We start from the raw sequence: 12983 nt of genomic DNA on the forward strand, positions 1-12983 counted from the left end.
TCGGTGCCGCGCTTCAACTGTAGCCCTTGGTAGGCTACTGTGTGATCCTAACTCTCTCTGGGTAGTACTCGGGACGTGTGTGAAGATATCTGGATGAACCTTGCGCGCATCCGAATCATACGACATCTGTGCGATCACACGTTATTGGCGCCTCTGTTCCTGTTCGCTTGGGCCTCCCAGCCCGTCGAATTGGTCCACAATATTACGAATCCTTGGTTGTCGTAAACCATATTTATCGAGTGTGCGAATTTCAAGGTTTCTTTAATAACTCTCCAAGATCGATCGGTGTTTCGAATGTCTTCGATGGCTGGCGGGTATGATGCGACTTGGTCAGAGAAGACAATTCTTCTTCATCCGGCCCTTTCCTCTCGGAAATCCTTGAAGAAAATTTCTTTGAAAATGCTGTAGCCGCTTGTGGCGGTCGTACGATGTCCTCGTTAGGTGGTCGACTATCCCATGGCGCGGGGGTTGCTGAGCGGGTGTCACCTTTCTGAGTGAAGAGGCTGCGTAAGGTACCTGCACATGCAACAATGATGGCTATGTGAATGTTAGCACCATCGGTGTTCATGTTTTGTACAAAAGAACCTACCTGTATTGGCCTCAATGTGGGTGAGGAATAGAAGCAGAGTAATCTGGAACATCCTGTTCCTGGAAATCCCGCGGGCAGAGATGACGACGCGAACAACAGCGACGAGCATGGTAATGAGCTCAAAAGAGAAGATGGAATATAGGATGAGCTTCTGTCGCAACGAGAGTCGCATGTGTGAAAGAATCGCAAAAGGAATGGCGACAATGAGACAATCGGTGATGACGTCGAATGCCGTTGCAAGCGTCAGTGCAATGGGTGTAAACCTGGCCACTGCAGGGTCGCGGTCACACACGTACAGTCCTTTCTTAGCCCAACAGTCATACGGATTCAGGAGCCATCCGCCGATGTAGGCGGCAATAGTAAGCGCAACGACGATGGTCCAGTATCTTTTGACGGCCGGTAAAGCGACGACTCCGATGCGTCGGAAGAAGATCAGGAACGATATCTTAATGGCCCACAGAGCATTGTAGAAGAAGAGTTGAGTGATGGGCCGACTCAAGAACGAGCTCTGATAGAAGTTCTTGGAGTATAGCCCTGTGTTGTGCTTGGATGCGACAGTGACTTGGGCGGCCATGGGTATCTGCATGTATGTATGAGAACGTGTTGAGATATATATATATATATTTCAGGCAAGGGAAGGTACTCACAGAGTGAATCCAGGCCAGAATGACAAAAAGGTCATCCCAGTAGAATTTTGAGAAGCGCCAATATCGCGTGTACAGACGAGCCCCTAGTGAAATGGTGGACAATCCTGTCACTAGCCAAGTGGTGACCTTGTGGAGGTCAGCGAAGTTTGGATGGGAAACCTCATAAGGAGCGACGTACCAGCAGTCCGCGAGTGTAGGCTGATGATTCGGACGACATGTTTGTTGTACGACGATGAAGGAGCGACGGGTTGGAGACGAGCAATAGACATTAACGAGAAGTATGAGACTCGCACACGGCAGAGGCACCGAGCAGACCCAGCGGCAACATTTTATTCAATCACGGCCTTCACAAGGTAGGGCGCGCACTTGAAACTACCGGGATCGCTCGACCGGAATTGTAGTACAGTTGAATCGCTCGATGTGGCAGGAAACGGCTTCTCCGTCGCCCACGGACACCACTTGCAGGAGGCAGGCCACCCTGCATCGTGGGGTGGCTGGACTTGAGTACGCCGTTGCAGAAGGGGACATGTTTTGCTAGGCGAGACGGTCAGCACGTGGAGGCGAGGCGGACGGAGGTGAAGATGAACGCTGGGGGGCAAGTGAGCTAAGCTGCATCGGGGAAGGTGTGCGCCGACCGGGACAGGGACGCGTGACGCACCGCCCACACGCGCCGTCCAGACTCCGCCGTCTCCTCCTCCAGGGCTGCACTTCCCTCACGCTTCCATCTCCGTTGCAGCGGGCACCACGCTGTGCAGGCGCTCGCCTCGTCCTTGCCGTCGGAGCAACCACTCGTCGCCATGTTGTTATCGTCCTCCCGGCGAAGCTCTCAATGCACCTCGCGCCGCTGTATTGCCAGAATTCTGCCTGGGGACGCCGGCCTATAGGCTCGCGCTCTGAACGGTCTGGGGACAAAGTTGAGCCCGCGCCGCATCCGAATCGGGATTCAGTCTCGCTGTAGGATGCTAGCGCTGGTCCCGTCAAGCCTCTACAAAATGGAGCCGACTGTGCCATCAATTCGAAATACACACGATAGCGCCTCTGCACCCTCCTGACTGGTTTCCTACAGTTGCCCGTTCTGCTCAGGAGCATCCGATCAAAATCCCCCTGCAACCCGCTCATAGGTACCTCCAGGTCACCTGACTTATCTTACGGGGCCATGGCTTCTGCCCCTCTTTCAGTACTAGTGCTGCTGGCCGCTCTAGTCGGTTACTTCTTCTTCAAGCTGAGAAAGAACCGGCTGATGATTAGGAGGCTCCAACAAGCTGGTTTGGTGCGTCATTACGCCACGCGTGTGCTGCGAGGCTAACAATCAATACTAGGATATGCCATCTGACCATAGCTTCATCTGGGGTCATCTACCTCAGATGGCGCACGCTCAGAAAGCTTTCCCTGCTACGGCGAGTCACGACTACGGAGTAGCAGCCCTTGCGAAACCCTTCACAAATGGTGTTTTCATCATTGACACCTGGCCCTTCAGTCTGCCTCTTCTGGTCATCAGCACCCCCACCGCTGCTAATGCTCTGCAAAAGTATAGTTCTTCTCTCGTCAAGCCAGAGGACGTGAACGGACCGCTGAATACGCTTTGTGCGGGGTCTAGCATGATGACCATGCCTGAAGATCAGTGGAAGCAGTGGAGGGTGTTGTTCAATCCTAGCTTTAGCATCACCTACCTCACACAGCTGGCACCGACAGTCGCAGGTGAAGTGTCAATATTCTGCGAGAAGCTGAGGGAAGTGGCGAAAGGAGGCAAACCAACGCTACTAGAACCGCTGGCCTCGCGGCTAACAATTGATGTTGTTGGAAGAATCTCCTTGTGAGTCCCTTCAATACGCACGAGATTCTTCCCGCTTCTTGACTCTTTACCGACACTGACTGCGTATAGTGGCGAGTCCATGGGCCATCAACACCAAGATCATCCAATTGCTGCAACTATTCGGAGTCAAGCTAAGTGGATAAGCTTCTCTCCCATCGTCGAGCCCTGGACCATGCTCAACCCGAAAAGACCATTCATCCTGTGGAACAACAACCGTCTCTTCACGAAACACATCGGTGCGGTAATCGACAAACGATTTGCCGAGGTCAAAGCTGCCACAAAAGTGAAGTCAAACGCAAAAGCAAAAGCATTACTCCCTGCAGCTCTCGAAAACTATATGAGCGACGCTCGCACCCGCGGTGAATCACCTGATCGCTTGGATCCTAGCTTCAAATCATCTTTGCTCAGTAATATGATCATCTTTATGGTGGCAGGGCATGAAACGTCAAGCACAACAATATGCATGTGCATGCACAGTCTGGCTACCAACCCCGAATGCCTAGCCCGAATTAGGGCAGAGCACGATGCGGTCTTCGGTACTGATATCTCCACAACACACATCATGAGCGTTATTCAGCAGGAGCCTGAACGTGTCAACCAACTACCCTACACTTTAGCCGTCATCAAAGAAACTCTACGATTGTATCCTCCGGTCTCCGGTATCCGTATGGGGTCCCCGGATGTCAGCCTTCCCGACGACTCTGGCAAACTGTTTCCTACTGGTGGCGTCAAGATCTGGACCAACCACACTTCAATGCATCTGAATGAGAAGTACTGGCTAGAGGCTGAGAGATTTCTCCCAGAACGCTGGCTTGCAAAAGAAGGCGATCGCTTGTACCCTACGAAAGGAGCTTGGCGACCATTCGAGCATGGAAGTCGCAACTGTATCGGCCAAGCGCTTGCGCTCATCGAATTGAAATTGGTTTTGGTGATGACACTACGGGAATTCGATTTCGAACCTACGTATGCTGCGGACGGTGGCGAGATCTTCGGGACTAAGGCATGGATATCAGGGAATCAGGGAGTTGGAGGGGTGCCGAATCAGGAGTATCCAGTTCGCGTTCGGCTTGCCAACAGGATCTGAGCTCGGTTTGGCTCAAACTAGATCGCGCACGTGTCGGACCACATCGGAAATTGAAGGATATCAGAAATCGCCTGGCTATTAGCATGGCCGCGAAAGAGATTTTACGCGGCTCTTGTTCACCCGATGTTTATTGTAGATTAAGTGGCATCCTGTTTTGGCGGAGTGCGCGTCGATCATTGGCGCATCTAGCAGTTAGTGACCAGGTTTCCCAGGTCTTGTCTGTTCGGAACGAGTCTACGGTCACAGAGACAGACAATCATCCCACCAGCCGAAACCAACTTACAGGAGCAATATGTGGAGACAAAATTCGAAGGCCACAGTTGAGGGCTATATACTACCGCCATACTAGATCAGGCACGTTCCTCAGGCTTCTCCCTAAAAGCTTGCTCTGTACCACCCCACATCTTGCGTTCCTATTTGCAACATGCGTCTTTTCTCTCTGACTGTAGCACTTACAACAGGGCTTAGCTCTGCAGCAACGCTCATTCCAAAGACGGTCTTTGACTCCACGAGCTCACTTACGCAGTACTTCTCTTACAATTACCCATGGGGCACCGACCACAATGGAGGCGCGCGTATGGCTCCTTCACATGCGGTGATCTCCACGGCTGGCACCCTCACCTTGACTGCGCAGAAAGTCTCCGGTCAGCCACCTGCCACTCACGGTGGCAAGCAAATCCCCATCAACTATCTCTCCGGTGCCGTCTTCGCGAAAGAGCCCTTCACCGTCCCCTCTGGCGGCGGTTTCATCTTCAGTGGCAGTTTTCAAGCCACCACGACAAAGGGCACATGGCCCGCGTTCTGGCTCACTGCTGTAAATGGGTGGCCGCCGGAGATCGACATGGCGGAATGGAAAGGTAGCGGCAAGATCAGCTTCAACACTTTCAACACCAGCAGTGTGTTGCAATGGAAAGACGTAAATTATGCGGATCCAGGAAGCTTCCACAATATAAAGTGTCAGGTCAGAGATAGGGGCAACGGGAAGGATGCGCAGGTGAAGTACTTTCTGAACGACGTAGAGGTTACGACACACTATGGGAAGGACTATGTCGGGAAGCCATTGTATCTGTGAGTCTTCTCGAGCGTCGAGCGGCGAGCGACGAGACTGGCTGTGCTGACAGGGTTAGGATCATCAATCTCCAGATGGAGGGTGATAGTATAAGTAGCGGCAGTCCAGGCCCCTCTTCGAGTGAGTCTTTGCTCAAGTATGAGAAGAAACGTTGCTAACGGGTGCAGACACCACGTATTCGGTTCGCAATCTGGAGGTTACAACTATGTAGGAACGTCAGCAGCATCTATACATCTTGTGTTTTTCTTTTTCAGTAAAGCCTCGTCGGTAATATCTATTATTTTGCGAGCAGATGCGTGCAGTGGAGTGGTGCTCGCCTATACGAGGTCAAATAGGGAGGTGGACGGTCTTCCTCGGGTGTACATTCCAAGCATTGCCCGACTCCATGCCCAGTGACCCCTCGCCTCATGCGGGCACTAGACTATACTTACCAATAACGCGGCCCGGAACCCGTCTCCAATACCGAATTACGATGAAATCCTATCTATGGTACTTTGATCGATCATGCCTTACAGTTCAAACTTGTCACATTATCGACAGGCTTTTCAGGCTTCTCGCCTTCCCTCTTACTAGACCGAAGCATCGCTAGAATCACCACTTGTACAAGCTGGGCACGCCTAGATGCCTCGTTGCCTGCACACTTGGTTGTCCAGATTACAATTAACCGACCGCCCGGTTTTGCCGGTACAAGCACCTGCACCCCGCGATTCACAACAACTATACGAAACTTCCACCAACGCAAGTGCGGCTCTGCAATATGCGCGGAAATACTAACAGTCCTCCACGCCATCATTACTGGGATCAAGCGTTGCACGGTGTAGTACGCGAGCTGCCCCATGGGAGCCAGGCTTCACTGCCGCTTTGCACTGGGCTTCGAGGGGACGCTGATTCGCGCGAAGAATAAAGGATGGAATACCTCGTGGTGCATAGGCACTTTCGTCCTCGCTCAAACTCCCGGAGTCAGCGTTCCGGGAATTGTAGTGATGCGACTAGATAGATTCCAGGTATGCGAAACCATGAACACTGTACTATAAAGAGCTAGGAGAATATCGCTTCCTTCTTCTGCATCACACACTCTCATAAGGGCCAAATATGTATACGATCGCTCTTCTTATCGCTTCAGCGGCTTTTTTCGAGACTGCTTCCGCACACGGTACGCGTGACCCGAGCTTTTGCTTGCCCGATACAGTTGCACTGATCGAGCATCAGGCTTCGTTACCCAAGTTACCGACCAGGGCGTCGCGACTAAAGGCTCTGACCCTGTCTGGTATTACTACGACCAGAATGGTCAGCCGCGCCCTGTTACGGCTGGGTGGGATGCCCTAAACCAAGATAACGGTTTCGTCTCGCCCGAGTCGTTCACTACCGCCGACATCAACTGCCACAAGAGCGCTCAGGCAGGTCAGGCATACGCCACTGTCAAAGCTGGAGACACTGTTGATTTCGTCTGGAAGTATGATATTGCTACCACTACCGACTCTACGGCATACGCTAATAACATTTAGCACCTGGCCTGACAGCCATAAGGGTCCCGTCATCACTTACATCGCTCCGTGCAATGGTAACCTCATTTTCCAGAGTGCTACAATTAGCAGTGCTGACATCCCCAAACAGGCGAATGCACTTCCCTCAGCCCCTCGTCCCTGAAGTGGTCCAAGATCTCCCAAGCCGGTCTCATTACTCCCGGCGGTTCCGGAACATGGGCGACAGACAACCTTATCAAGAACAGCTTTACCGCCTCGACGGTCATTCCCAAGAATCTCAAAGCAGGCAACTATGTTTCTCGCCACGAGATCATCGCGCTTCACGGTGCGGGAAGCGACAATGGTGCTCAAATCTACCCTCAGTGCTTGAACCTCAAGGTCACTGGCAGCGGTACAGTTGCACCAACGAGCGGCGTGGTTGGTACCTCTTTATATAAGAGAACTGACCCCGGAATTCTCTTCAACCTGTACAATAGCCCTAGTTCTTACACGATTCCCGGCCCGGCATTATGGACTGCTGCGAACTAGGTACACCAGTGTTCAATGGGAGTATTGCCCCCAACACTGATAGATCTGAACGTCATTGATCAGAAAATTTAGCTTGAATAGCAAGGTTTATATTGAAATATTGAAGAGTCTGACCCGCTCATAGAGACCATGCTCTCGGGTTACGATGATTCGGTTGATGGACAATAACGGACATAATACAGAAACAATGCAAACGTTACTGGAGAACATTTGAGTGATGTGCAACTATTGCAATGAGTAGATCATGTTTATTTTCGGATTAATTAGTTGATCAGGATTGTGGTGAAGATGATCATTCACAGATGCGGAGAAGACTAACTAAAGCGATACAAACAAGGCAACACAAGGTTTTTTAAGGTCTTGACCTGCGACTACACACTCATTCCGGCGTATTGCTTTGGAAGCTGCCACTTGTCCCGTTTAAAGTCTTTCGGCAATACGCACTTCACCCAAGGTCCGATGCGCTGCCATATAGGAGATGTGATGACAGTTACGAACATGCCCAAAATCTTCAAGCCCCAAGCACTTTGGGGAAAGCCGACTTGAGGCATTCCCGGGATCAGTCTCTGGCACTGGTCCGAGAACGGCCGCAATGTTGTAACGTACCGTTGCAGAGCCGCAGGTATGTCTGAGGGCGAGCTTGCTATCTCACCAGCAAGTACGTAGGAGCCTACAATGGCGAGAGCGGTTCCCTGCGGAGTCAGCCTCATCAATTTGGGGGGGGGGAGAACCTACCATTCCAGAAAGTGGTGAAGGACAATATCCAGCATCACCTAGCAGCGCAACCCTGCCCTTCGCAAAACCTTCCTCACCCATTTTTACTTGCACTATCTCTTGCATGTAGAAATCCTGCGCCGTCTTCATACCTTCCAAGACTCTTTTACTTTCCCACCCCGCTCCTTCAAATTCCTTGCCTAGCCACTCCTTTTCCCTTATCTCATCCCGCTTCTTCACCGCATCCTCAATCTTACCGAAGCGCTTGAGGTCCCAGTCAACTACTCCGAAAAAAACGCGCGTGTCGTTGTATGGTGAAGGCCGTGTGCACACAAGTCGGCCTCGTGTTGTGACATACCACTGCGCCCACTGCGAGTCGCTCTCAACGCGCGGGATCGTGAAGAAGGCCATGTACTCGCCTAGTCGACGAAGATAATCGTCCTTTTGCGGTCCGTGGCCGAAAGCTAGACGGCGTGTGCGCGAGACCTGGCCGTCCGCACCAACGACAAGATCGTAGTATGCTTGCGGGAGATGATTGGTGAAAGTAACATGTACCTTATCTGTTTGGGTGTCTTGCACTAGGTCTTTGATAGTCTCGTCGAAAACATATTCAATGCTCTTCATATCCTTCGTCGCATCGTAGAAGATGTTCGCTAAGTCGGCCCTTAAGATCTCGTACCTATAGTAGGTTAACAACCTGGCCGAAGACTATTCCTAAGCTACATACTCGCTTGTGAAGCTCTGGTTCTTGTCGTCTCCAGTGGCTCCCATTCTGGCTTTGGACACGCCGTCTGCGTACACAAACTCGAACCCCACTTCGGTCGTGTTCTTGTCTCGAATCGCCTGTTCAAGACCCATAGCTTTCATAACATCGACTGCAGCACCTCGGATGTCGACTGCTTGGCCCGACGCTCTAGGTTCGGGTGCGCGTTCAATAATGGTTATTTGTGCGTCGACCTTTGCTTTGTTCAACCACCAGGCGAGGCAAGGACCTGCAATACCACCCCCAGAGATGAGGATCTTGAGTGGAGGCATACCACGGTCGTGTAATGTGCCCATGGTGAAGAGAAAGTGATGCTTGAGATGTAGAATTGGGATGCAGAAGATTGTTAAATAGGCGCGTCGCAGTCAACCAAGGCTTGCTCAACGTTCCATTGCAGGTGCGGAGCCATTATATACTGCATTAACTCCAGAGCTGTGTCATTGCTGCCTTCTCGAGGTGATTGCAGGTTGAGGTGCTTAAACCGCATGACGTGTACTACTTTCGGTACTGTTCGGTCTCGGAGCTAAAGTGACGCGACTTTCCGGCTAAGACCGAAAAAGACTTACTGTTCTAGGGTAACGAATAAGCCACTAGATTGATGGGCAAAAGGTGTCGGCATATTCAACGATCGGTGCGATTATGTCTACTGTTGTGCGTAACGTTACGACAAGATCTAAGAGGCCTCAACAGTCCCGACGACCAAATCCCACGATGATATGGGCGGTGGCGGCCCTGACGCAGCAGTAATCATAGATTTCTATATATCGATCAAGGAGCGAAAGGCGACAACACCCCAGCTTTATATGTAGTTGCACACCAGTATTGAGCTTTGTTCGTTGTGTTGTAGATATAACTGCGCTGGCTTGTGAGATATCTCATAGCCACGGACCATTGCCCCCCAGAAAGAGAAGCTTTTTACATCGAAACCTTTGTAAACGGTGAATCTACGCTTAGCAAATTTACGACAATGCTCTATCCCAAATCAGGCTTTCTTTATACCGAATGTTTCGACCCAAGTAAAGCTATGGTAGACACCATAATTGCAGCACTGCACTCTCTATTACCAATTGAACATTCCCAGACCACGTCAATGTTACCCAAGCATAATCTGTGTCTAACGACTGGCATGAAATCTCAGTGTGTAGCGCACAGTACCCTTCATAGTCAAGGATGTATACGATCTGCTTACCACACCGAGGGTTAGAAGCGCGCTAATCGCGTTTCTCTCGTATCTCGCTTACCTGAATCTCTCGCGTTCTTCGTATTGTACATCACTGCAAATCAACCAATGAATACAGACAAGGGAAGGAGGTTATTGGACGCAATTCAGCGAGCGCTTTTGCCATCTTGCTACGCGAAGGCACATTGTTCGGCGTTAACAGAATTCGGACAGTCGCCGGATGGGCTCGAAGTCTACCACGCGGAACCTGTTCAACACCAGTACAGGTTCGTACGCTCTGACTCCAACCACTTACTTCTCTTCTGTATTCTCTATAGACTTGTTGTTCTTTTTCCCATTGCGGATCCGCAGTTTCTCCAGTGAAACAGTGTTAAAATGATAAGATGCCCCATATCCGCCATGCTCTGGTGCTCAAAAAAGAAACCTACTGCTGCGGTGACATCCTGAATACCTGAGTTTGTAGACTTTTACCAAGCACGGATCTTTACTAACTCCTGGGGCAGCGATGCAACCACAAGCACTTATGCTCTAGGCCAGCGATGCAAACGAAGAATAATCTTCCTGGATACATCTCTGGTAAGCGTTAAGTGACAGCCCGTATCTCAATTACAAGAAAGAATTCGACTTTATGAACACCAAAAATTGCTCGTATTGGGATCTTAATATCCTCGTTGATATAGCTGGCATACGTCATGTTTTGAGCGAAACAGCGCAGCGACTGATTGGACCTGTACCAGAATAGAGGGTGGGGAAAATACTGGCCAGGTATCTGGCGGCATATTCCCGGTATACATGGAATCTCGGGATCGAGGAAAAGATACTAAAGGGACCTAAAGAACAGTTTCCAGAGGTCAAAGTACGATGAATCAAATGCATGTATGTAGTAACTTTCCGCGAAGGTGGCAAAATATCTTCTTTTAGCATTAACACTATGTTGTCTAAATTCATCGTTCTGTCTGTCTAAGACTGTCATCGTCATTCAAGGCCACGGCGGTTGAGCCTGCTCAACGATCTCCTTCCCCTCCTCGAATCTTCATGCTTCCAGGGTAACGGTTGGCGCGATTCAACCATCTCGAGCCGTGATGTGACTGATCATCTTTGCAACACCTTCATCGACTGACGGGCGCTCAGCTTCGTCCTTGTTCTCATCTTCAGGGGCAGGGGGAGCAGCTGGATGCTCGGCAACTACAGCCGGAGTCTCGACTGGCAAGGCGTGCTCGGCAGCGTTTGTGGCTTCGACAACGGCAGTAGCATTTCCAGCAGCGCCCGTGGCCTCCGCTGCACTTGTATTCTGCGCAGCGGGTTCCTGGAGAACAGTCGCGTTGCCCTTCGCAGCCGCTTCCGCGGCGGCTTCGGCTTCGGCTTCGACCTTTGCTTTGTGTTCCTCTTCGGCTTTTGAGGCAGCTGACAGAACGGTCAGCGACATGTGTAGAGTCGGGAGTGGAAGTGATTTTACCTTCTTGTGCTGCTGTATCTTTAGCCTGAGCTTCTGCGATATGCATCTCTTCCATCTTGGCAGCAGCTGTATCGACGTCAGCGATGTTTTTGGAGCTGACCAATAGTTAATTGATACCTTCTTGTGCAGCCTTATCCTTGGCCTCTGCCTCAGCGACATGCATAGCCTCCATCTTCGCAGCAGCTTCGGAAAGTTAGCAATTTGGTGAAGTGATCAGGAAGAGCAGAACGAACCTTCCTGATGCGCCTTCTCCTTGGCCTCCGCTTCAGCAGCATGCTTTGCCTCCATTGCTGCGGCAGCTTCAACGTGGTCAGCTACGCTCCGCCTGTTCGGTGATGTTAGAATCATCTACCTTCTTGATCCGCCTTGTCTTTAGCCTCGGCCTCAGCAACGTGCATAGCTTCCATAGCATCTGCCTTCGCCTTATGCTCCGCAGCTAGACCTCGTCAGTGAAGCGGTACACACAATGCGAAACAAATGACGAACCCGCTTTATCCTCGGCAGCTTTCTGGGCTTCAGGATCGGTAGCGTTGGCCGCCTCGGGTGCGGGTGCTGGCGCAGCAGAGGGATGCCTACAGGGAGGAGCAAAACATTAATTCAAGAATAATTGAGGTGGATGATGGTAGGACATACGGAACCGCTGCAGGAGGAGCAGAAGTAGCATTTTCTGCGACAGCAGCCTCCATGGGTTTTACGAGTTCATCATTACGATTGGTTGGTAGCGGCCCAGCGGTCACGAGGGACACGGAAAGGAGCGTGAGAAGTGAGTATGCAGCCTTCATGATGCTACTGACGAGAATAGGAAGTGCCTAAAAAGTCTTGAAGTGGACGTAAAAAGTTGAAGCTAAAAGAAGGTATCGAGCTCTGCTCTGAGGAAATTAAAAACTAACGCGCTGCGCAGCGAATGTAAGATCAGCAGATTGAGAAATAAGAAGCTGAATATGTCGATGGTGAGCATCAGGCAGAGACAGATGGTCGATATATACCCAAGCAAGGAAGCTTAGGCCCAGGACATGTGGGTTTTCCAAGAGCTGACGTCGTACTGTAGGCCATCTGGTGAACTGGGAGTGTTTGATGGAGTTCTTGGTGCATGGTTTCTGCAGTGCCTAGAGATGACTGAGGCGTCAGCCGATGGCTTTGCGAAACGTGGGACAGACTCTGCAGCAAAGAAAAGGGCATTGGTCGATAGGCACGATGACGGAATAATCGACCAATGAAACGACGCGAGTGTGCCAAAAGATGAACATTCTTGAGACGAATGTTCGGACCCAACGACTTCTTGGCCCAACAGGAGTTGTCAGAAATGTTGTAGCCAAGCTAGCCACGGGAGGAACGACACAGCTTTGGCAGTGCCAACATAGTGTTGTGGCGCGGATAGGCGGTCATGTGAAGCCCGTCGCGTCTCGGAAAAGCTATTCAGGGGTTGCCGAGGATATGTTGAAGCTGTGCCAAGCAGACCCATGGCAATAAGAAGGACGTCTTCCTCGACCGCTCTGTCTGGCCCAATGCTCCGGCATGGTGCGGCCCCTGAAGACGGTGGAGAGAGGAGGCCCTGGAGGAACATTTGGATTTCGAGATGGCACTAGACGGATGCATCGTTAGCGCGGATCTATCGGGTTTGCCTCTCGGGGCATCTTTGCATCACGACTCCTGCAG

General features: G+C 51.2%; 6 protein-coding genes across 6 annotated transcripts; 3 read left to right on the top strand and 3 right to left on the bottom strand.

The window, feature by feature from the left end:
* Positions 1-250: 250 nt before the first annotated feature.
* N0V89_000874 (uncharacterized protein) lies at positions 251-1175 on the bottom strand (the record flags this gene model as incomplete). The annotated part of the gene is made up of 3 exons (XM_056209693.1): positions 251-471; positions 517-537; positions 590-1175. 3 exons carry the CDS (start codon positions 1173-1175, stop codon positions 251-253), a joined length of 828 nt encoding a protein of 275 aa, XP_056076515.1.
* A 1217-nt stretch (positions 1176-2392) lies between these two features.
* On the top strand, positions 2393-4133 carry N0V89_000875 (uncharacterized protein; the record flags this gene model as incomplete). Its single annotated transcript, XM_056209694.1, has 3 exons — positions 2393-2506; positions 2556-3049; positions 3119-4133. The coding sequence occupies 3 exons, from the start codon at positions 2393-2395 to the stop codon at positions 4131-4133; spliced, it is 1623 nt and encodes a 540-aa protein (XP_056076516.1).
* Positions 4134-4557: 424 nt separating this feature from the next.
* Positions 4558-5413, top strand: N0V89_000876 (uncharacterized protein; the record flags this gene model as incomplete). The annotated part of the gene is made up of 3 exons (XM_056209695.1): positions 4558-5201; positions 5261-5322; positions 5370-5413. 3 exons carry the CDS (start codon positions 4558-4560, stop codon positions 5411-5413), a joined length of 750 nt encoding a protein of 249 aa, XP_056076517.1.
* Positions 5414-6294: 881 nt separating this feature from the next.
* Positions 6295-7214, top strand: N0V89_000877 (uncharacterized protein; the record flags this gene model as incomplete). Its single annotated transcript, XM_056209696.1, has 3 exons — positions 6295-6355; positions 6412-6655; positions 6836-7214. 3 exons carry the CDS (start codon positions 6295-6297, stop codon positions 7212-7214), a joined length of 684 nt encoding a protein of 227 aa, XP_056076518.1.
* A 371-nt stretch (positions 7215-7585) lies between these two features.
* On the bottom strand, positions 7586-8987 carry N0V89_000878 (uncharacterized protein; the record flags this gene model as incomplete). Its single annotated transcript, XM_056209697.1, has 3 exons — positions 7586-7906; positions 7950-8607; positions 8656-8987. The coding sequence occupies 3 exons, from the start codon at positions 8985-8987 to the stop codon at positions 7586-7588; spliced, it is 1311 nt and encodes a 436-aa protein (XP_056076519.1).
* Positions 8988-10934: 1947 nt separating this feature from the next.
* On the bottom strand, positions 10935-12109 carry N0V89_000879 (uncharacterized protein; the record flags this gene model as incomplete). Its single annotated transcript, XM_056209698.1, has 7 exons — positions 10935-11275; positions 11328-11393; positions 11445-11510; positions 11561-11626; positions 11680-11763; positions 11814-11899; positions 11961-12109. The coding sequence occupies 7 exons, from the start codon at positions 12107-12109 to the stop codon at positions 10935-10937; spliced, it is 858 nt and encodes a 285-aa protein (XP_056076520.1).
* Positions 12110-12983: the final 874 nt, after the last annotated feature.

The sequence above is a fragment of the Didymosphaeria variabile genome (assembly GCF_027946475.1).
Source record: "Didymosphaeria variabile strain IMI 356815 chromosome Unknown scaffold_1, whole genome shotgun sequence".
NCBI classification, from domain to species: Eukaryota; Fungi; Ascomycota; class Dothideomycetes; order Pleosporales; family Didymosphaeriaceae; genus Didymosphaeria; species Didymosphaeria variabile.